Source organism: Amblyomma mixtum, chromosome 8 (assembly GCF_055824585.1).
Source record: "Amblyomma mixtum isolate Tamu chromosome 8, ASM5582458v1, whole genome shotgun sequence".
Classification (NCBI taxonomy): Eukaryota; Metazoa; Arthropoda; class Arachnida; order Ixodida; family Ixodidae; genus Amblyomma; species Amblyomma mixtum.
In genome coordinates, this window is record NC_143019.1 from 88,381,732 (window position 1) to 88,403,512 (window position 21,781).

Consider the following 21,781-nt stretch of genomic DNA (forward strand, 5'->3'; position numbering starts at 1 on the left):
CAATATGAGGCGTAATAACACACAATGGCAGTTTCATTCGGAAGCAGTGCGCAGATACCATTGACGTGAAAGAAAAAATATTTCATGACCCTCACCTGCTAAATTAGATATCCTTTGATACCTCTGCAAGATGCACTGTTGCCCAACTGCGGGTTGCGCTCGCCGAGCTTTTCCTTATGAAGTCAGCAGAACTGCTTGATCACCCACTAGCCGAAGAGGAAGACGTAGCAGGCAAAAGGAGCTGTGGAGCAATATAAGCCGCGAAATTTTGCGACCGCGAAACGTATGTGTGGTTTTCGCTGTATTTTTTTTGTATAATTATTTGTTTTAACCACAGAGAGACGATTGGAATTGGTAGTGAGCGTTTGCCTCTGTTTTCCTCCCCCCCCCCCCCCCCCTTATTCCCCCCATTCCTGTTTTCTTTGAACCTGAGTCTCATCCCCACCACACCCTCCTTCACGTGTTCACGTTAATCAAGGCTGAAGGTGAATTCTTTCTACAGCTTCTAAATAGCCCATTTACCGCCATCACCTTTCCAACTCCTTTTTATATTGTGCCGTGTCGCTGCCATGGTTTACCAAATATCGCATCATCAATACGTTATTATTTAATTTAGTGCTAAGCATGTTTAAAATTCCCCTTCTTGGTCCTCTTGTGCCCCTAATTTCGAGATTAATTTTATTCTAGATACCTTTGTGACCCCATCTTCACGCTTTAACAACGGCTCTTTTTGAACAATCGACTAGACACACATTATTGTAATTCAGCTGCTAACGCATTTTCAGTGCACTCTTTTTCGGTACGAAAGTGTCTTTACAATAGCTAGCCTGTATTAGAAAGAAACACAAGGTGCGACATGTTCTTGCGTCCATGTATGCCTAGACGTTTGCTTGTTTTGAAACCGAAAGTTCTTTAAGCAAGCAATGATAGTAGTAGTGGTCTTTAGGATACAAAAAAAACTAAATAAAATAAACAGCCCTGAAAAGATTTCCGGCTGGGGTAATTACAATCGAATATCTTAAGCGCCCAAGCTGCAGCCAGCGGAAATAAAACAAACAGTGAGAGGATAGCAAAGTTTAAGTACAGTGGGGAGCGATAGAGAGAAATGACATGGAACAGATATTTCCGCTGTTTAAAAATATACAAAGAGTAATTATGTTTACGCCACTGGTGAGCGAAAGGTTTTCAGCGAAAGTATCAAGAAAAGAAACCCCGATGAACACTCTAAGAAAGTAAACAGAGTATTGCCCCAAGTTCTCCTGCTTATGGCATATCATATGCACCGATAGTATTTAGGTTTGATATTAGCATGACTGCCGTATAGTTTAAAAAAACGACAGCCATATAAGAACGCGTACCCAAGCATTTAATTACCTTTATCTGTTCTTGGCTTTATGTTCCACAGGCAGAGAGAGCAAGAGTCGGTGAAAAAGCATCGCTTTGCTACAAACGAGTGGGATGCTTCACGCTTAGAGACAATATGAGACTACGCAACGGCGGACCTCGGTCGCCGGCAGAGGTCGGAACAAGGTTCTTTTTTTGCTCAAAAGAGGTCCGTCGGGGACAAGAAGTGAACAGAAAAACATGGAATGAAATCGCTAAGAAGAAATCCTTGAACCTTTCCAAGCTTCTGGTAGCCATCATACACGGGTACGCTTCAAACGCCCGAGAATCCTGGGTACTCGACATGAAGGAGGCCCTGCTGAAACATGTAAGATCCTGTTTTTGCTTTCTACCTCCTTAGGCTCAAAATTCTCCTGTTAGCTCTTAGGGAAGCCCGCAGGCGCGCTACTTGCTCGCTATACACAGGAGGCCGACCTCCACATAAGTGGAGTGTTAACACAGCTCTTGCAGGAGTATTTTTGGTGCTCATTTTGACATGCACCAAACGCTCCCCTCGCACTGCAAACACTTCGAGAGGAAAACATACGACTTTTAGCCGGTACACCTGTGAGAAAAAAAAATTTGAGCCTCACGAAAACTGCTGATAATGCAGCTAGCTATGGAAAGGAAAGTACAAGGAATACTGCTGGGAGACTCGGACAGAGCAGAGTGGGTTAATGAACATAAGGAGGATAAACTTTATTTTCTTCCACAAAAGTAGCAGATAATGAGGGGGTATAGCCCCATCAAGTGGCCTTGAGCCCGTGGCGCTCGGCGACTTCTAGGGTTCTTGTCACAGCCCCGATATGTGTGTCCGTGTCAGAAATGAACATTGCGGCCTCTCACTGGTCTAGATTAAACAGCTGCAGATCTCGGGGATGGGTGTCTCGAGGGCAAGTCCAGAGTATGTGAGATAAAGCGGCATTCTGGCCACATAGTTTACAGGAAAAGGAGTAGACCCTAGGGTATATGCGGGCATATATCGCGGGGTTGGGGAAGGTGTTCGTTTGGACTTGCTAAACGCAACATCTTTTGGTTTGGTGAGAGAACTATGTGCGGGAGGATATAGAAGTCTACCTAAGCGGTAGTGCATGGTTATGTCATGAAATGTAACCATACGACCTCTCGCCGCGCTCAGAATGGGTGACACCACGTCCCGGTCAACAAATTCTCGGGAATGACTGGGAGGCCGCCTCGTTCCTCACATGGGACGGGTGCGCAGAGACCCAGAGCAAGACCGAATGCGGCGATCTCTTGTGCAAGTTTGATTGCGGTAGCCACATGTCAGTCCCGGTTCTTGTCCTTCTGTATAAAGAAAAAATTCGTCCCGATAAAAACTGCGCTTCTAAGTGTCGTGAATGTGTCTTCCTTGTCCTAATCCTTTCGCGCAGTTAAATCGTTTTTCAGAAATGAACTAACTAGTCCGGCAAATCCTTTTGCAACATATTTCTAGTACCACGGGCTCTTTCCTTTCTTCCCAAGCAAGACCGGATGCGGCGATCTCTTCTGCAAGTTTGATTGCGGTAGCCACATGTCAGTCCCGGTTCTTGTCCTTCTATCTAAAGAAAAAATTCGTCCCGATAACTGCGCTTCTAAGTGTCGTGAATGTGTCTTCCTTGTCCTAACCCAGAACAGTTGGGTCGGGCGGAGTTGGAGATTGGTGCAATGGAGGAGGGATAGGGTGGTAGAGGAGACCCAGCCTTTGGCGAAATAAAGAATTGAAGATTTAGAGTCGCTGAAGATGGTTTCTGCAGAGGTGGACACCATCGCCAAGGCTATGGCCGCGTACTCGGCTTCTTCAGACCATCTGACGGGAATGAAGCTTGAAAACAACGGCCGTCCACAATGGTTTACTACCACAAGCGAAAAAGTATCGCGATCGGGGTATTCACTGGCGTAGGCGTAGACCGCTGTCCCACCTGTTACATACTTTTTGTGAAGGGACCTAGCTGTGTCTTTGCGGCGAGTGACATGACACTCTTGGTGCATGTTTTTATGGCGAAGGGTAACGATAAGGTTACCGTCGATATGGTACGGAAGCTGGGCCTTGTCGACGGTCATTTCGAAGCTTATTCCAAGCCTGTCGAGTGAGTGACGTCCTTGAGGGTGGGGGTGAGAAGCTCCAGAGCTCCGTAACAGTGTTGTAGACCCTTAATGCAAGTAGATTGTAGGTGGAGTTCTGGTGGGGGAGATGAAGAGCCGCCCTGTACGCCTTTCTAATAAGGCAGTCAACGCGGCCTTGTCAGGGTCGCGAGTTTCGCAGTGAGAACACTTGGAGAGGTTGGGAGACAGGCAAATGTCGTTTCGGTGTCCCGTTTTGTGACATTTAAAGCAGGCTTCCACCTTGTTCTTGAAGATGTAGAAACGCGCAGCAAGACTTGGCGGGGGATCGTGGTCCCCGCGAAAGTGATGCCAATATATTGATTGGGTCTTGCCAAAAAGGCGGGCGTAGAGAATGCAGTGTTGTGTATTGTGGGGTAAAAAATAACCCTGATTTCCTTTTGGGTCTAATCCACGTATTCATGGTGAATGATACCTAGTGCGTATGCGCCTGTTGGAGCTAAATAGGTGCAAACTGGGTCGCTTCTAGGACCCAGTGTGATTGCCTGGATCTTCATGTATGTAATAGCGCGGTACCGGTTTGGGCTGCTGAAGGTGAGGCAGTTGTGAACGAAATTCACCCGAAGGCGCTCTGCTGCAGTGTCAGAGTAGGTCAAACCAAGGCGTGAGATGTTGGCTGTGCGAAGAGCAACTGGCAACAAACATTATTGTTACTTCCTCGGCTCGCATTGAACGTAGCCACCAGAAAAGAGAACGGGAGCTATATTGTGGTTTCGGAATTTGTGCCAATTGGTCAGCTTGGCCTGAGGCCATTTTTTGCGCACTGCCTTTGCCACGAGTGTAATCCGGTGAAGGCAGTGATCGCTACCTCGGGAATTTCCCAAGTTCTCCCAGGCAGCCTCTCGCATTTTTAACGAGAGAAAGGTCAGGACACGTGTCGCGGGTTACCGAGTCCCCCACTCGGGTGGGATATGCTGGGTCCATGAGAACCATGAGGCTGAGGGTGGAGAAGAGCTCCGCCAGCTTACCTCCTCTTGCCTTTCAGAGGTGATCGCCCTAGTGAAGGCTTGGAGCACTGAAGGCTCCAACGATCAATAGATGCTCTTTGTCTGCCAATTTGCCAAGAAAGATTTCACTGAAAGTTACGCGATGCTTATGCGGATGGCAGTATATGTTGAGGATATGTATTGACGGGTCGCGGCGTCTGCGAGGCAGTACCCGGAACATTATGTATTCTTGCTCTGTGCTCAAGTTTAAGTCGACCTGAACGACGATGCAAGCCTTATTCACCAGGATGCACGTCGAGGCCAACCCCCCCCCCCCCCCCCCCCCCATCTTTCTTAAAGGTGCTGTAGCCTGAGAATTTAGCGTCGATGTCGGGCTCCTGCAGGGCAATGAGCGGCGGCATGTCGCCTAGGGACTGCAGGTAGAGCTGGAGGTGTGACCGCTGTTTCCAAGCTCGGAAACCCCAGCAGCTCCATTGCGTGATCTGGAACTTTTCAAGGTTTTTAGCATTCCTGTTAGATCTGCTAGCCTTCTTGTATTTATTTACGGGGCGAGCGGACAAGCTCTGGCCGGTAGCGGGCGCAACCCCATTGAGGGGCCGCACCGGCCCACCGGCAGCCGACCCTGAATCGTGTTCCTCCGCTGCCTGGCGGGAGGCTGGCTGTCTTACGATTGAGGTGCGGGGATTCGCAGCTAGTGGAGTTCTTAGTTTGGGTGCTGACCCAGGGCTGCATGGCTTTAAGGACGAAGACTGACCTGGGCCATAAGGTCGGGAAGTGCTTGCGTTAAGGCCGCCTGGAAGGACTCGCGTACTGTTGACATGATTTGATTCGGGAGGGCCGCCACTTGGCCCTCCAGTTGCTCGGTTTGGCGCTGCAGTGCCTCGAGGCCGCCGACGCGACCGGCAGTGGAAACTGATCGAACTACCGTCACCCCGGTCTGCCACAAGACGCCAGTCAGGCAGGATGTTATGGATGATCCGTCATCCTCGTCCTCTGGCTCAGCTTCCTGCATTGTCTCGGATGACCTGCCATGTTTGGCGTCTAAATTCTGAATTTTGCGCGCTAGAATTTGGTTCTGGCGCCTGGGCTCCTCTACCTGCTGCTGTAGGGCGGTTTAGATAGGAGTGGGGCGGGGAGGGGGCCCAGGAGACTGCCCTACTCCAACTGCTCACCTGTGGTTGGACGGGTGCCAAGGGTGGGAAGTCCTTGGCGTTGAGGACTGGGGGCGCCGCCTGGGTCCCGGGCTTGACAGTTTTCGATGGCCCAATTTGGGCCTCGGGGTCCGGCTTAGCGGCTAACGCTTTCTTGGCCTTGGGCGGAGGAGCCTGCTTGGGCCCCGCATTATCTTCGGCTTGGAACCTGGTGGGGAGCCCGGTTTGATGGCTTTGCGGAACCGCCCGGCACAGCGGGGAGCTCCGGTTGGGTGGTCGCCTCCGCAGCAGAGGCAGCTCGGAATACACTCATGTTCTGCTGGGCCGTTAGTAGTGTCACCAGGGACCTGGACCCCGCAGCGTCTGCAGCGACCGGGCTGCAGTCTCGGGCATGCATCGGCCGATGGCCCACTGTGCCACAGCGGTGGCATGCAGGCCCTGTTTCTTGTACAGGCGAACAGGGAGCCGTTCGTAGCTGCACCACACTGTCTGTGGCACCTTGATGCCCGTGAAGGTGATCACCGCAGCTGAGGTTCCCCCCAGCTTGCGCACAGACACCACATTTGGTTCCGCACTGAGTTTGCGTTTCATGGTTTCGGATGTTTTGTCTGGCGAAACAGTCACGACGCCCGGCGGAACTCACCGGGTATTCCCGGAATGGTAGCTCGCGGTACCTGACCGGCAGCATAGTATCCTGGAGGTGGGGTGCATGTTTTTGGGAAGAGGCTTAATAAGTAGTTCCCTATGTAGGTCAAGTCCATTACTCTTCTGGGGTAGGTTCTTCCCCTTCACAATGACGACGTCCATGCTTGGCAAAGCCCTGGCCACGGCTGCGAAGCGGGGCCTATCGCCAGCGGCGGCAGGCCTAGGTTGGTTGGCACTGTGCTCAGCGGAAACAAGTGCATATGCAGGACACAAAAACCGAGTCTCAATCCAGAAAATGGGCTTGGCAGGTGCCGGGCACCTTTATGAACTTTGGGAGGCACAATGAAATTCGGCGGAAGGTCAAAAGTCGTCAAAATAGCACAAATAATTTGAGCCCATACGTACACGCGTCTGCACACCAGGCCAGGAACGCCGACCTCGGTTAACGAAAAAACGAGAGCTATATTGATAACTTTGATAAAATCAAGAAGAGGAAATAGACATTGGCAGGGAATCTACGAGGGGGTACCCAAAAGAAACCGGACTTATTTTTTTTAAACCGATTTATTCACATTTTAAGTACAGGGCTTTAATCTCCCTCAAAGTACTCTCCACTTGCACTAATACACTTGTCTAATCTTTCATTCCACTTTTCAAAACATTTTTTAAATTCATCTTTTGGGATGCTTGACAGCGGCTCCATCGTTTTTTTCTTTACCTCTGCAACATCAGCAAAACGCTTTCCTTTCATGTGTTTTTTCATTCTGGGGAACAAAAAAAAATCACAGGGGGCAAGGTCCGGTGAGTATGGGGGGTGAGGAACAGGGGTCATACCATTTTTGGTCAAATATTGTCGTACAGACAAGGCTGAGTGAGCAGGGGCATTGTCATGGTGGAGAAACCAGTCACCCGACTGCCACAAATCAGGCCGCTTCCGCCGCACACTGTTGCGCAATCTTTTCAAAACTTTCAAGTAGAACGCCTGGTTAACTGTCTGACCCTGCGGAACAAACTCTGAATGCACGACTCCTCTCACGTCGAAAAAACAAATGAGCATTGTTTTGAGGTTTGATTTCACCTGACGAGCTTTCTTGGGGCGAGGCGAACTGGGAGTTTTCCACTGGCTTGATTGTTGCTTTGATTCAGGATCGTAAGCAAAGCACCAAGTTTCGTCACTTGTGATAATTTTTGAAAAAAAGTTTGGATCATTTCGGGACTCTTCTTTCAAAGCACAACATGCTTCCACACGACCTTATTTTTGTTCAGGAGTCAGCAGTCGTGGCACGAATTTGGCAGCCACCTTTTTCATTCCCAAATCTTCTGTCAAAATTCGCTGCACTGAACTCCAAGTCACTCCCGACAGCTCCACAATTTCTTCAATCGTGCGTCGTCGATCTTCGTTGATGATTGCACGAATTTTTTCAACATTTTCTTGTGTTCTGGCCGTGGAAGGACGACCAGAACGAGGTTGATCATCAATTGACATTTCACCATTTTTGAAACGGGAAAACCACTCAAACACTTGACTTTTCCCCATAGAATCATCCTTGTACGCTGTTTTTAACATTTCAAAAGTTTCTGTTCCATTTTTTCCGAGCAGAAAGCAGAATTTCACCGCCGCACGCTGTTCACAAAAACCAGCCATTGAAAAAAACGACGCTCACAGAAAACAGTTATCACTGTGAACGCAGACGACACTACTACGTCTGACCTTCAGCGGTACCACTCGGCTGGCTGACTCTCGAATGTTCACTCTCTGCGCTCCTAGCGGCAAAACACGGTACTACGAAAGCGCTGCCCACCAAAAAATTAGTCCGGTTTCTTTTGGGTACCCCCTCGTAATACCCATAGCAGATAACCAAGGGCTGCTAACAGTAACAGTGTTTTGCAAAAAGAATGCAAGGTTAGGACTGCACAGAGTTTAGTTTGTGGTTTGGTTTATGGAGAGTTACCGTGCCCGCCACGGTAGCTTAGTGTTTAGCGCGCTCGGCTACTGAGCCGGAGTTCCTGGCCTCGAACCCGGCCGCGTCGGCTGCGTTTCGATGGAGGCGTAATGCAAAACGCGCCCGTGTGCTGTGCGATGTCTGTGCAAGTTAAAGATCCCCAGGAGGTCGAAATTATACCGGAGGCCTCCACTACGGTACCTCTTTCTTCCTTCCTTTTTTTCACTCCCTTCTTTATTCCTTCCCTTATGGCGCGGTTCGGTTGGCGACCGAGATATGCGAGACAGTTACTGCGCACTCTCCTCTCCTCAGAAGCAAAACCAACGAATACCAAAACCTGGCGGTCCCGAAGTGACTCCGGCTATGAGGGACGCCATAGTAAAGGGCTCCGGAAATTTTGAACAACTGGGGTTCTTTAATATGCACTGACATCGCACAGTACTCCCACCTCTAGAATTTCGCCTCCATCGAAATTAAACCCTCTCCGGCCGGTGTCGAACCCGCGTCTTTCGGGTCAGCAGCCGAGTGCCATAACCAGTGAGCCACTGGGGCGGCGGACTGCATAGAATATTTTGGATCGATGAATTAAGCAAGTTTGCAGCAGTAAGACGAAAGAACAGACACGGCAAAGCAGGAATTTACGCATTCACTCTAACTGAATATTGTAATGGCGTCAGAAAGAATAATTATAAAAAAAGTGATTTCTGTTCAGAAGCTATGAATTCGCATATAGAAACTGTGCATTGAAGACGTACACATTATAAAAGAAAATTTTCAATCTTTTTCAGGTCGACTGCAACGTTGTTTTGGTAGATTGGAAAAAGGGAGCCGCCGCGCCTCTCTACCACAGAGCAGCTAGGAATACACCTATGGTTGGCGTTCAGCTTTCTCGTTTGCTTCAGAAAATGATCAAATCATCGAAATCGCAGCTGGTGGCCCGAAAGGTGCACATCATAGGTTTCAGCCTGGGCGCTCAGGCCGCGGGCTTCTGCGGCCGACACTTTCGCAAGGCCAAGGGAAAAAAGGTCGGGAGAATCACAGGTATGAATTATAAATCTCCGCAAACAGCTGCTTTTGGCGGCCGCCGTGCTAAGACCTGTCTGTGTGAAAAAACTTTATTACAGATAAATAACAGGGAGGAAGTTTGAGGTGGCCCAGAAGGGGTCACCTCACAATCACTAGGTCGACCTCGGCCTTCCGGCTCCCCAGGTCGGAGCAACCGAGCAAGGTTGCCTACAAGTGCTCTCGGGTGGGGTTGGGTTTTGGGGCGATGTTGGGGGTTGATTGCCATGCCCACATAATATGGAAGATATCTGAAGACCTTCGTACAGTGCGGGAAGTTTCCTGTACATGCAGAATCAAAGTATTTTGACACCTCGCACAAGGAACAGAGAACCTTGAAGTCATGCAACGGCTTCGTGGCACGCATTTCATCCATCAGACATAGCCAGTATAAGACTTGTAAGACTTGTAAACGAAGGTTAAGAACGTTGTAAAAACGTACCTCTGTTTGAAAGCAGACACAGCGGCGTGTTGTAAAACACCAGTGGCGTTATTTTGGAATCCGCAGCGCTAGCTCGGAAAATCTTTCGTACTTGTACGCTATTTTAGTGCGAAAGCACTATTTCAGTATCAATTCTGAAAGAGGCACGGTATGTTGGAAGCCTCTCAGATACCTTTATAGTTAAAATAAATATTGCCGCAACTGGGTTTCGAACCCGCGGAGGCTCCAGAAGCAGCTTCGCTGGCCACTTCACGGGAGCACCATGCTATCGCCGCAGCCGATTGCGCCTCGTGTTGAACTGCCACACTCTCGCGCCTGCATTGCACGTCGTTGTCTTTTTATGCATGAAACGCTTTTTGCTCCCGTTGTCGGCAGTGTGGTGACGTCATGCCGAGACCGAGAGCCAACATCCGGGCACTGAAATCCACTCATCCGGGCACTGAATTCCACACATCCGGGAGCTGAAACGAGAGCATCCGGGCACTGTACGAGATTTAACGAGACTCTCTAAGCCCTCCTACAGGACCGGCATACAAGCGCCGGTAGCTTCGCGCCGAACGGGTGGTGGCGTTCCTCCCTTCCTGTACGGTGCGGTTCGGGTGTCCACCGAGATGACAAAGAATTACTGCGTCATTTCCTTTCCTCAAAAAGCGTTGTGTTCAAAGGGCAAGGCATCGCGCCGAACGGGTGGTGGCGTTCCTCCCTTCCTTCACGGTGCGGTTCGGGTGTCCACCGAGATGACAAAGAATTACTGTGTAATTTCCTTTCCTCAAGAAGCGTCGCGTTCAAAGGGCTAGGCATCTCCCCTTCCTGTACGGTGTGGTTCGGGTGTCCTTCGAGATGACAGAGAATTACTGCCCTCAAAAAGCGTCGCGTTCAAAGGGCAAGGCATCGCCCCTTCCTGTACGGTGCGGTTCGGGTGTCCATCGAGATGACAGAAAATTACTGCGTAATTTCCTTTCCTCAAAAAGCGTCGCGTTCAAAGGGCAAGGCATCGCGCCAAACGGGTGGTGGCGTTCCGTGGACTGCCTGGCAGCGCTACAACACGCTGTCGCGTTCCACTCTTAAAGTCGAAGCTTAAGCGTCATTAATTAGCAGTTAATTAGTATTTAGTCATTAATCAGTAATTAGTCACTAATTATTAATTTGTCATTACTTCGTAATCAATTATGTGTAATGAAATCCAGTGGTGACGTCACCAGTGTCACATAGGCAAAGTGGTGCGGAGAACGCTTTCGCCTCTACGCACTTTAGACAGTTTCGGACGCGCTGCATATACATTCTTAGTACCATCTACAAGCAATGTGTTATGCCCGTAAGCATTTCATGCTTACTCTACTCTCGGTTACGGGAGGGGCAGAGATTTTTTTAACTTCAATCTCTGTGCAAAATTCACGAAAGGAAAGGAAACGAAAAGAAACGCACCTGCCGCGGTGGCTCAGTGGTTAATGCGCTCGTCTACTGAGCCGCAGTACCCGGGCTCGAACCCGATCGCGGCGGCCGCGTTTCGATGGAGGCGCAGCGCAAAAGGTTCCCGTGTGCTGTGCCATGTCAGTGCACGTTAAAAACCCCCAGGTGGTTGAAATATTCCTTTCTTTCTTTCTCTCTTTCTTTCTTTCTTTCTTTCTTTCTTTCCTTCTTTCTTTCCTTCTTTCTTTCTTTCTTTCTTTCTTTCTTTTTTTCCTTCTTTCTTTCCTTCTTTCTTTCCTTCTTTCTTTCCTTCTTTCTTTCCTTCTTTCTTTCTTTCTTTCTTTCTTCCTTTCTTTCTTTCTTTCTTTCTTTCTTTCTTTCTTTCTTTCTTTCTTTCTTTCTTTCTTTCTTTCTTTCTTTTTTTCTTTTTTTTATTTTTTTCTTTCTTTCTTCCTTTCTTTCCTTCTTTCTTTCTTTCTTTCTTTCCTTCTTTCCTTCCTTCTTTCTTCTTCTAGGGAGGGGTGGGGCGGGGGATAGAGCTGGCGTGAGGCTCTGTATGCCTGGGTCAGCTCACTGAATGAGTACATGCGCTCCTTCGTGAATCCCCGATCCGAGCCCACCTGAGCACGGTTTAAAGAACCTCGGGCTAAAAGGTTGGCGGCCTCGTTTCCGGGATTCCCGGAGTGCGCAGGCACCCATATCAGCTCCACATGGCGGGGCGGGGGTGCATCGGGTGAGTCCAGTATGTCAAAAGCAGGGATATGAACCTCGACCTCGAGGAAAATTTAGAATCGCAGTTTTAGAGTCACTTAAAATATACCTCAACCACTTAGCCACCTCCACCACTGAGCCTCAACCACTGTGCGCCTCAACCACAGCCACCGCGGCGAGCTGCGCCGTTGCCTAGCAACCGCCGCAGCTGGCATCGCCGCTCGCCGCCCCATCTGGCATAACGTCAGAGGAGGAGCCGGTGAAACCGCGTTGCAACAACAGAGGAGGAGCCGGCATTGCATCGTATACCTAGAAGGAGCGGCTCGGTGGGAATCGTTGGCAGATATGGAAAGTGAGTCGGAGAGTCTGAAAGAAGCCAGGCTTCATCGTCGGAACGAAACCAAGAGGAGACTGAAGAAGAACGAACAGACAAACAAAAACAAGAACAAACAAACAAAAACAAGAAAAAAAAGGAAAAACACGATCAAACCTTGGCCTCAAAGAACTGTGTCGAGCCGTTGAGGCGGCTGCTTGCTGCTTCACCGACCGTCGGGCCGTATTTGTGGCAGTTTAGAAACAACAAGATGTCTTTGAAAATAAATGCGTTGCACTTAAAATACATATAGCCTTTAATGTGACCATAACTTAACGATAGGTAAAAGCAAAGCCTAAACACTGAGACGCACCAAGCTAAACGGTTGAGGTGTAACCACAGAGATAACCAAGCTAAATAATAAGATTAACCGTACCTCTCGCTACGCACATCACGGCATAATTGAGTTAAGCCACAGTCAGCTTTTTGTCAATGGTGGAGTGGGCCAGCGCAAGTGCCATGGCGGCTCCTTCCGCCTCTGCAGCCGGATTAGTTCGGATAGTGGCAGCGGCCCCCACTGTGCCGTCTTCATAGGCTGCGACTGCCGTGAAATATCCTACTTTAGAATTTTTTAGAACCCGGACATTTGCGTACACCGGTATCATATTTTCCTCGCGGTGATTGAGCGCATGCGCTGTCGTCTGTATAATTAACGACTGGAGATAGAAGTGTGGTGCTTGCAAGCGCATTTGGCTGTGCCTAGCTGATATAGTAACTTTCAAAGCACGCAGCGATTCTTGACGTCGTTCTGGTGTTCCCGCCATCTCTTTCAGAGTTTCCTGTGTTGTCGTCGTACAAAGCGGCGCGATATACAGGCGACAGCGTATACGCTGAATGGAAACGACGAAAATCTGCCTCCACTATACGTAAGATATCCGGGTTCCGCCATCCACCGCACGCACAGCGACAGTTGGAGGTTTTGCCTTCGCAGTTTGAGAGCGCAGCTCTCGTTTCTGCGTTTCGCGGCGTCGCCGTTATCCGCTGTAACCAGCAGTGGACACCCTGTAAGCTGCGAGAGCAATGGAGCGGGAGCTTGGGAAGGAGAAAGTAGAAGCACAACCTCCTCTCCTCCTTAGCAACCGGCGTGGCAGTGGGGGGCGCAGCTGTGCATAGCAACCGTGACGTCACACAGTAGCGGTAGAACGCGCTACTACAGTGAACTAGAATATTGGGTAGTGTGCTCACAGGCCCGCTCGGGGTGACCCCGCCGGTGTCGACAGGGCGCGGTGGCGCGTGGTGGCGCTGCACGCGTCTTCACGGGTGAAAGCGAGTGGCGCATTCGGCTGGCGTCGCAGTAGCCGTGGTAGCCGCGCCGACAAATTGAATTATTATCGCAACATCCGCGTGTGTGTCATCGAAATGGCTCGGCAGATCTTGAATGGAACTTAATTTCTGGCATGTGCACATGTTTATTTATTTCTCAAAGTTCCACAAGGGACATTGCATGAGGGGTTACATGAGCAACTTTTATCAGTATACGCTTGGCACGCAGGGATGATCACGTATTGTCACTCGTGCCTGCAATGTTTCCTTGCAGTTACAACGCACTGCGTACCGAGGGGTCATACAGCTTTTTGTCTTAATACTTAAAGTTAATAGTAGTAGCATGTGGTGTGGCGGAATTTGATTATATGCCAGGGACAAACGCGGAATGGAGAGTGTGTCGGCGGCAGCAGTTATTTCTATTCGCAAGGAGCCAAGCTGCAGCACACATAACACAGAGGGGCAGGGAGGTAGAAGGGAGACACATAAGTGAGCGAAAGTACAAGGAAGGGGGGGGGGGGCATATACATTATTTAAAATTAGCGCTTTGCGCTAAATACGATCGAGGCACGCGTACCGAAACAATTTCGACACAACAGTAACTGACTTCACATTTTTTTGAACAGCCATGCAGCATCCACTGCTATTTAAAAAATTAAAAATGAGGCAGATTTGTCATCACTGCATGCATTTATGCTCGCTCATTTCGCCTCTGGCAGCGGTGGCTCAGATGGCGCTCGGCTGCTGATCCGAAAGACATGGGTTCGAACCCGGCCACGGCTGTCGAATTTCGATGGAGGCGAAATTATAGAGGCCCACGTACTGTATGATGTCAGTGCACGTTGAAGAACCCCAGGTTACAGTGAGTTGTACCCATGTGGTGGAAATTTCCGGAGCCCTTCACTATAGCGTCCCGCATAGCCGCAGTCGCTCAGAGACGATAAAACCCCGTAAACTAAACCACTTCGCCTCTTTTTCGTTCAACTTTTTCTAGCACTTCAGAGCAGCGTCAGCAACGGCTCAGTTTAAGGTGCTTCGCCCGTTCGAGTTTTTCTTCGCTGCAATGAATTACATTCCGAAAGCATTCTTCATATGTTGGAAGTGGTTAGAAGCAGACTTCAAAAAGAAGTTGGTTCTGTGAGGTTTTCTGTGGAGAGGTTTTCAAGCTTCAACACAAATCCATAAAGCTGCGCCGGTGGGTAGAGCAGTCCTCAATGGTCGCGGTATTTTGTCAGCCTCGCAGGAAAAGTTTTCATTGGGAGACTGCATTGTAAGCAAGGTAATGCACATTTGGCAATTTGTCTCCAGTACACACTTCCGTGCAACATACCCTATTACGTAGAAAACAAGTCTACAGTCACTTCTACCTACGTGCTCATCGTGGTCATGCGCAGGCACCCAAGTTTGAATCTGGAGGGCCCTGCATTTGAAGGCCGCTTATCTGGGCAAGCTTGAACAAGCACTGCCACCATACGTGAACAAAAACGTGAAATGACCCCCCGAGAAGCGCTCAAACCAGTGCAAAACCGCACAACAGAACAACAACGAGCCCACAAATACACACGGCGCACTGACGGCGACGGCAAATCCTACCGTGAAGTCTACTGTGGCGGCACCTCGTGTCGGCGCCGCGAAACAGAAACCTGTCGACATTCGCTGGGCCACCGCTCCCCCATTGAGCCGGCGCGGAGTGAGCACACTACCCAATATTCTAGTTCACTGTAGCGCTACTGTGTGAGCGCGCGCGCGTCGGCGGTGGCAGCTACACCGCTGCTCCTTCGCCAGACGTCTCGTTGCAGTCGAGTGAGACGCATAGCTCCGAAGCGGCCCAGTGATCCGCGCCAAGATGTTCGTGGACGCGGCAGTGGGTTGACCACAAGGCTTTCGCCAAGCACACTTAAGAATTTCCTGTTTTTTCGGTATTTTTTTGAGGAAAGGAAATGCGCGGTATCTGTCTCCCACAGCTGCGAAACCAATAGAGCGGGGGCTTAGAAAGGAGAAGGTAAAATTTTAAAGTGTTTTTTGAGGAAAGGAAATGCGCAGTATCTGTCTCACACATCTCGGTGGACACCTGAACCAGACGGAAGGCGCATAACTGCTCTCTCGGAACTGTGGACACCTCAATCGGGCTTTAAGCTACCTGGGGGTAGCGACAGAGGTGCGCTGCATGCCTTAACATTGACAACGTTGTGCCAGAAACGCTGCCACCTGCCAGGGCGGCAGAGTGGTAGAGACTTAATGTAGATATAAAGACAAACAGGAATTTCTTACCACTTATGAGGGAAAACACCCCGTTCCTCTCGCTCGTAACAGCTCCCACAGCTGTGACAACCTCGCGAAATACTTGCGCAGACCTCCTCTTTGAGAACCAGGCATTGGTGCAGCAAGTCGAGCACATATCCGTCTATTTCTCCGTCCACAAAGCTTCCTTCATGACAATCAACAACTGTTAGTGGAGTGTTTCTTGAAGAAGGAATATGTGTGAAAAATAACAAGTTGTCTGTAATAGCACATACATGTCTTGCTCGAATTCTTTGCGTCAATCTATCGAAAAACTGAAACAGCGGATGAGCTGCGCTCAAACTTCGCATTAGGAAGGAACGTAATCGTGACCAATTTTTAAAAAGGCACCGGTGTGTGGGAGCCGAAACGTCAATTGATTTGTCTTTTTGGTGCGAGCCGTTAATTTGTTCTTCACAGTTTTTTAAGAACGCCGCTTACTATACAGATTACGTAAATGCAGCGAATATATAAGCATGATTCGAAGCATTGCTTTAGACTTCATGTCTCATGTGTTCCTCCACGACATGAGGGAGTAATAATAGTTTATTATTCCATGTGTTTTTTAAAGGTTTAGATCCTGCTGGGCCTCTGTTTGACGACAGCGGCGCGTGCTTATCGAAGAGGGATGCCGAATTCGTGGACATCATTCACACCAACGCCGGAAGGCTCGCTCCACCGCCGGCGAGATTTGGGCTGAACGCATCTGTCGGGCACGTCGACTTTTACCCAAACGGAGGACACGACCAGCCCGGTTGCGGACTAAGTAAGTGTTTAAGCTTCCCATACCCAACAATTACGGACAAAAGCATTTTTGCACGGGAAAGAGTTTACGGACGCAATTTTTTTTTATATATAGTAGGATTTCAATATAATAATTAATATATCCGCAGTTCGCCGCTCGGCAGGCTAGCATTTTTCGGCATATAATGGTTTTGCCATCGTCAAGAGCGTCCCCCATTGGTTTTCTATAGCAGTCTTAACTGCTCCGTGCGAGCGATACAAACACTCTAAAAGGAAGATTTGGCTACACAATCCAAAAATGGGCCATTACCTTAAATGTTTCCATAAAAGCACCTTACAACTTTCCAATAACCAAAATTTTTGCGTGAAAAAGTTGTACATGATTAAAGCTGTTAACGATACTAAGTTGCCGCAATTATCGCGGGCTAGCTTTGGGTTTCTCTATTGAACCAGGTCAGCGATTAACTGGAATAACAATACTCAAATGAACCATGATCGATAGCGCACGAATTCTTCGAAGACGAAGATTAAGCTTGCGCTTCGATTTGTTTGTTTATATGCATGTTTATATATATTCCTGACTGACGCCTTATATGATGAAGAAAACACTCCACAGCGGCGTATTCCACGGGTCACAATGGTCTTGGTGGCACTGTCGACATAGAATTCGGCTTCTGAGCATAAACACGGCTCTCCACTATGCCGTCTATCAAGGCCCATGGCAAGCTTCAGTTTGTTAAACCCAACATGCGGTACCATACCATACACTCCACTTCTGGGGTCTCGCTTAGCTATAATGCGTACACTTTAATGCGAAACCGGTATTCTTACCGCATTAACGGGTGCCGGTAACTGCCCCAAGTAAGCGGGCACCAGATACTCTCGGCCAAAAAAATGTAAAACTTGAGGGCAGGAACTAGTCAGCGAAGTGAGGGCGTGGAGAAATGTGACATACAGCGATCGTTTCTTGCATCTATGGTACGAGAACAGCATCACGCCATTGATGCATCTACGAAATTCAATGGGCACAAAATTCTTTTCATTCGCAGTTTTAGTACTCGGTAGTACATACACCCGGCCAAATCTTTAACTGGTTTGGGTATGGCGTCGCTAAGTGCACCTTGTAAAAGGTTCATTTTGGCTACACCTCTGGCATATTCATGCTGTAATTTGACGCGTGAGATGGCATATTGTGGTTCCTTTTTGTTCATATAAGGTTTGAGTGGAGTACTTGCGTGTTTAGATCAGAGTTATCAGAAATATTCATCGTCTACCACTACGGAGAGCAGAAACAAGCGGAATACGCAGCAATGGTTCTGGTGGCGCATTTTCGCTTACTCTGGGTAAATGACTTGTCCACCATGAAAGGAGTGGTAGTTTACCCAGAGGAGGAGGTCATATGGACAAGTACCATTGCTGCGTATTCCGCTTGTTTCGGCTCTTCGTAGTGGCATACGATGAATATTTCTGATAACATCGGTCTAAACGCGCAAGTACTCCACTCATAACATTATATGAACAAAAGGAACCACGAAATGCCATCTCACGCGTCAAATTACAGCATGAATATGCCAGCGATGTAGCCGAAAAGAAGCTTTTACAAGGTGCATTTAGCGATTCAACACCCGAGCCAGTTAAAGATTTGGTCGTGTGTAAGTAGCGGAAACGGTTGTTGAAGGGAGCGTCAAGAAAAAAAAAACATGTTGTCCAAGCGAAGGGAAAAAAAGCGCGGTTGTGGTGAAACGTAGGGTATTTTTGTGGTATAAGAATCAAAGTACATATCGCGTAGTAACAGTTAATGACTCCCGAATTTAGGTTCGTAACACAGCTTTATGCTAAATGTCATAAGATTAAGCTGTGCGAGATACAAACCAAAGGGCTGTTGGAAGATGGACACCACGCGCGGGTTCCAAAAACCAAAAGGGAGGCGCACTTAAGAATAGGCTCTGTTTTGACAAGAAGCTCATATCAAAATATTGTCTCCAACAAAGGCTGTGAAACACGTGCGAACATACAAAGGTGGGGAGGTGTAGAGAGGAAATCTCTTTTAACTCCAGAAAAAAATTACTAAAAAAAATCAGTAAGTAGAAGACTTTGCAAATTGACACGTCAAAACGTGGGTTAAATGCAGAGCCATAGGTGCAGATATAGCTTGCTGGAAAATTTTGGAAAGAAAGGAAGCCCTGTTGGAAATGTGTGAAGAAATGGAAGGACAAAATTTGATTGACAGCGTTTAATGAGCGTCGGAAAGACAATGTCTTTCTCTTTGTCTTTGGACGTATACTTATGTTGGGCAATTTTTCCAAAACGACGCTATGTGTGTAGGATGTACAATGTGTGTAGGATGTATCTATACAAGTGCATGTGGGGCCCAAGTCAGCATCCTAGCTGGAGCCATAGGGTTTGGTGGTAGTACAAATAATGTGAGTAATGCCACCTGAGAAATATCACACTCAGAGCCAACGACAGAGACTGCTTGTTTTGTACATGTAGGCCTTCCTCTGTGTACTCAATTTGATTTTGCAGGAGTGACATCATTTTATTGTTTCATACCTAGCAATTTCGGACAAAAGAATTTTTCAACGGGAAAGAGTTTACGAATGCCATTTTTTCATATATTGTAAGATTTCGTTACAGCAATTAATATATCTACAGGTCACCTGTTCGCAGGCTTGCAGTTTTTTGCTGTTAAGGTTTGTGCTATGGTCCAAAACTTTCCCCATTGCTTTTCTACGGCAGTCTTAACTGCTCGAGCGAGTGATGGAAAAACTTTAAGCCATATTTTGCTCTGCATCTGAAGAATTGACCATTACCTTCAGTATTTACATAGCAGCACCTTACAGTATTCGAATATGTACAAATTTTTGTCTAAGAATTCTCCACTTGAGTGCGCGCTATAATGGGCCACGCTTCTGTCTTTCCACGCAGGGACAATGGCATTAGTTACGACAAAGGCGCCTTGGGGCGGTATTCTATAAGCTGCCCATTTTTCATTGTTCTGCGTCCATTTAGTTTTCTGTTGTTGGTCACTGAGATATACCCGCGGCTTTAAAATGTCTGTGGAAAGGGACCCGGCCATTGGTTGGTTGGTGACCGGACCTCACCATTGGCTGCTTAGCGCAGCCAATGGCCGCCGATGGTGATGTCCGGTGGGCAACCACACAACTGTCGGGTCGCTTCCCAAGGACTCTTGAAATCCGCGTGTATATCTCAGTGACCAACAACAGAAGACCGAATGGACGCGAAACTAACAATGGGAAGTGGGCAGCTCATAGAATACGGCCCCTGGTGTGGGCTTTCTAAGTTACATCGCTTGCGTGTTGTGTTTTCTGGTTTCTTTTCCTTGCAGGTATCTCAGGTTGCAGCCACCTGAGGGCACCGGAGTTGTTTACAGAGTCCTTAACCAACCGCAGGTGCAAGTTCAAGTCGTACTATTGTGCGGGTGGATGGAAAGATTACGTTTCCGGATCGTGCAAGCGGAGGGCGAGACTGTCGCAAAGGGGAGAGATGGGCTATTACAGTATCGACCGACCAGGGAGGAAAAACCAATACCTGAAAACCAACGATTCTTCACCATACTGTATTCGCCAATGAAGATAACATGAAAATCACTGTGAACCACTATTTTTTCAGGGATTAATTATGTTTTTATTAAGTACGTCAGGACAGCTTGGCCGAAGAGTATCGTGGCTGGTGCGTTTATTTCTTATCTGCGCAAGGCGGAATGAAAGACCCACTTTTCCAAACTTTTACGCTAGAGACTCCGAGCGCCAGTCGAAGAAAAAGGTGTGGACAATAAAAAGAATTGGTCGCAAGCGTAGCAGATTCTCGCTCCTCGAACGCGGGGTTCCCTAAATAGAGTAAAGGACTGAATTGTATTCGCACTGCAGTAAAACCCAGTTTAACGAACGTTTTATAATAATGAACAGTCCAGCACCCCTCCCACAATTTTATTCAAATAATGCAAAAATATATTAGAATATTTTTCCAGTAGTACTGAATGTTTCCCTGCAAGTAACCCCAAGCGGGTTTAGCGTACAATTTTCGTAAGGCGAGTCCCATAATTTCATACATTTCCACATGACTTGTATGGCGTGAGTATGGCGTGTATGAAGTCGGTATGGACTTTATTTAAAACGTCTCAAAACTTGTGGACTGTAGATGAGGTCATGCGCACTATATGGAAGTTATATAGAAATTATATGAAAACCTCATAGAGTACATTAAGATCACGTATGGATGTCTAAATACCATTCCATATCGTACGTACCCCATATTTCCATAATTCCGTACGACCGACTCGTATGGACTGCTTCAGTAGGGGTTACCTACATTTTTAGCTACAGCCATGATGGAAGATTAAGGGAGGATATGAGTGCAGTTTTTATATTTTAGGTCTTTTTTGCTGTATGCTTACGTTTGCTGGCAGTGCAGAGTCGATACATAGAATCCAGTGTGCAAAATCGGCACTACGCAGAAAAGAATTGCTGGAAGAATTGAAAGAATTGCGCCAGCAAACGCCTTTTCATGGGTTACTTCATCGACATTAAACTACCACCTCCTTTTTGAAAAAAGTGCTAATTAATCATCTATGCACATAACTAGACAGCTATGAATGTAAGGCATGAGGCCCATTTAAGGACTGTCTTAGAAATTGTCTACATGGTAAATAAACAGTTTTAACTGTTACTAATGTTCTATGTACTTCACCGTGTTTTTGTAATTAGTGAATGTTAAGTTGGAAAGCATCCAGGGACAACAACTGTCCTTCAACGCTGTTTCGCCTGCTGGCGTAGCTTGTCATGGATGGCGCTTGCTTCCTTTCGACTTTCAGGTCCATTGATACTACCATTACAGCCTTTGCTTAAGGGCGAGGGGAATCATTTTATTTAGGGGAAGAAAAATTGCGCCACTGCGGTGCTAATGTTTTCGTTCTTTATGGGGTTTATAGTCCCAAACCGGCTCAGGCTATCAGAGACGCTGTAGTGGAGGGCTCCAGATAATTTCGACCACCTGAGGGTCTTTAACGTCCACTTACACCGAGCACGAACCTCTAGCATTTCACCTTCATTGAAATGCCACTACTACGGCTGGGATCGAACCAGTGTCTTTTGGGTCAGCGGCCGATGCCTTAACCACTGAGCCACCGCAGAGACACGTATTAACACATAAAGCAGTATATTTGTCTCTGTGGACGCGTTTATAGATTTATTTCTGGAAGAAATTTAGAAATTTCTTGTTCCTGCGAAAGCCGCCACCCTTTGAGCGGCGGAAAATGGCGCTGTCTGATGGTTCTGTCCGTTCGT

At 47.9% G+C, this 21,781-nt stretch overlaps 1 protein-coding gene across 1 annotated transcript; it reads left to right on the plus strand.

Moving 5' to 3' along the window:
* Positions 1–1,480: 1,480 nt before the first annotated feature.
* On the plus strand, positions 1,481–21,318 carry LOC149333411 (pancreatic lipase-related protein 2-like). The gene is made up of 5 exons (XM_089557716.1): positions 1,481–1,711; positions 8,979–9,231; positions 16,303–16,497; positions 19,825–19,958; positions 21,310–21,318. Exons 1-5 carry the CDS (start codon positions 1,481–1,483, stop codon positions 21,316–21,318), a joined length of 822 nt encoding a protein of 273 aa, XP_089413842.1.
* The last annotated feature ends 463 nt before the right edge of the window (positions 21,319–21,781 follow it).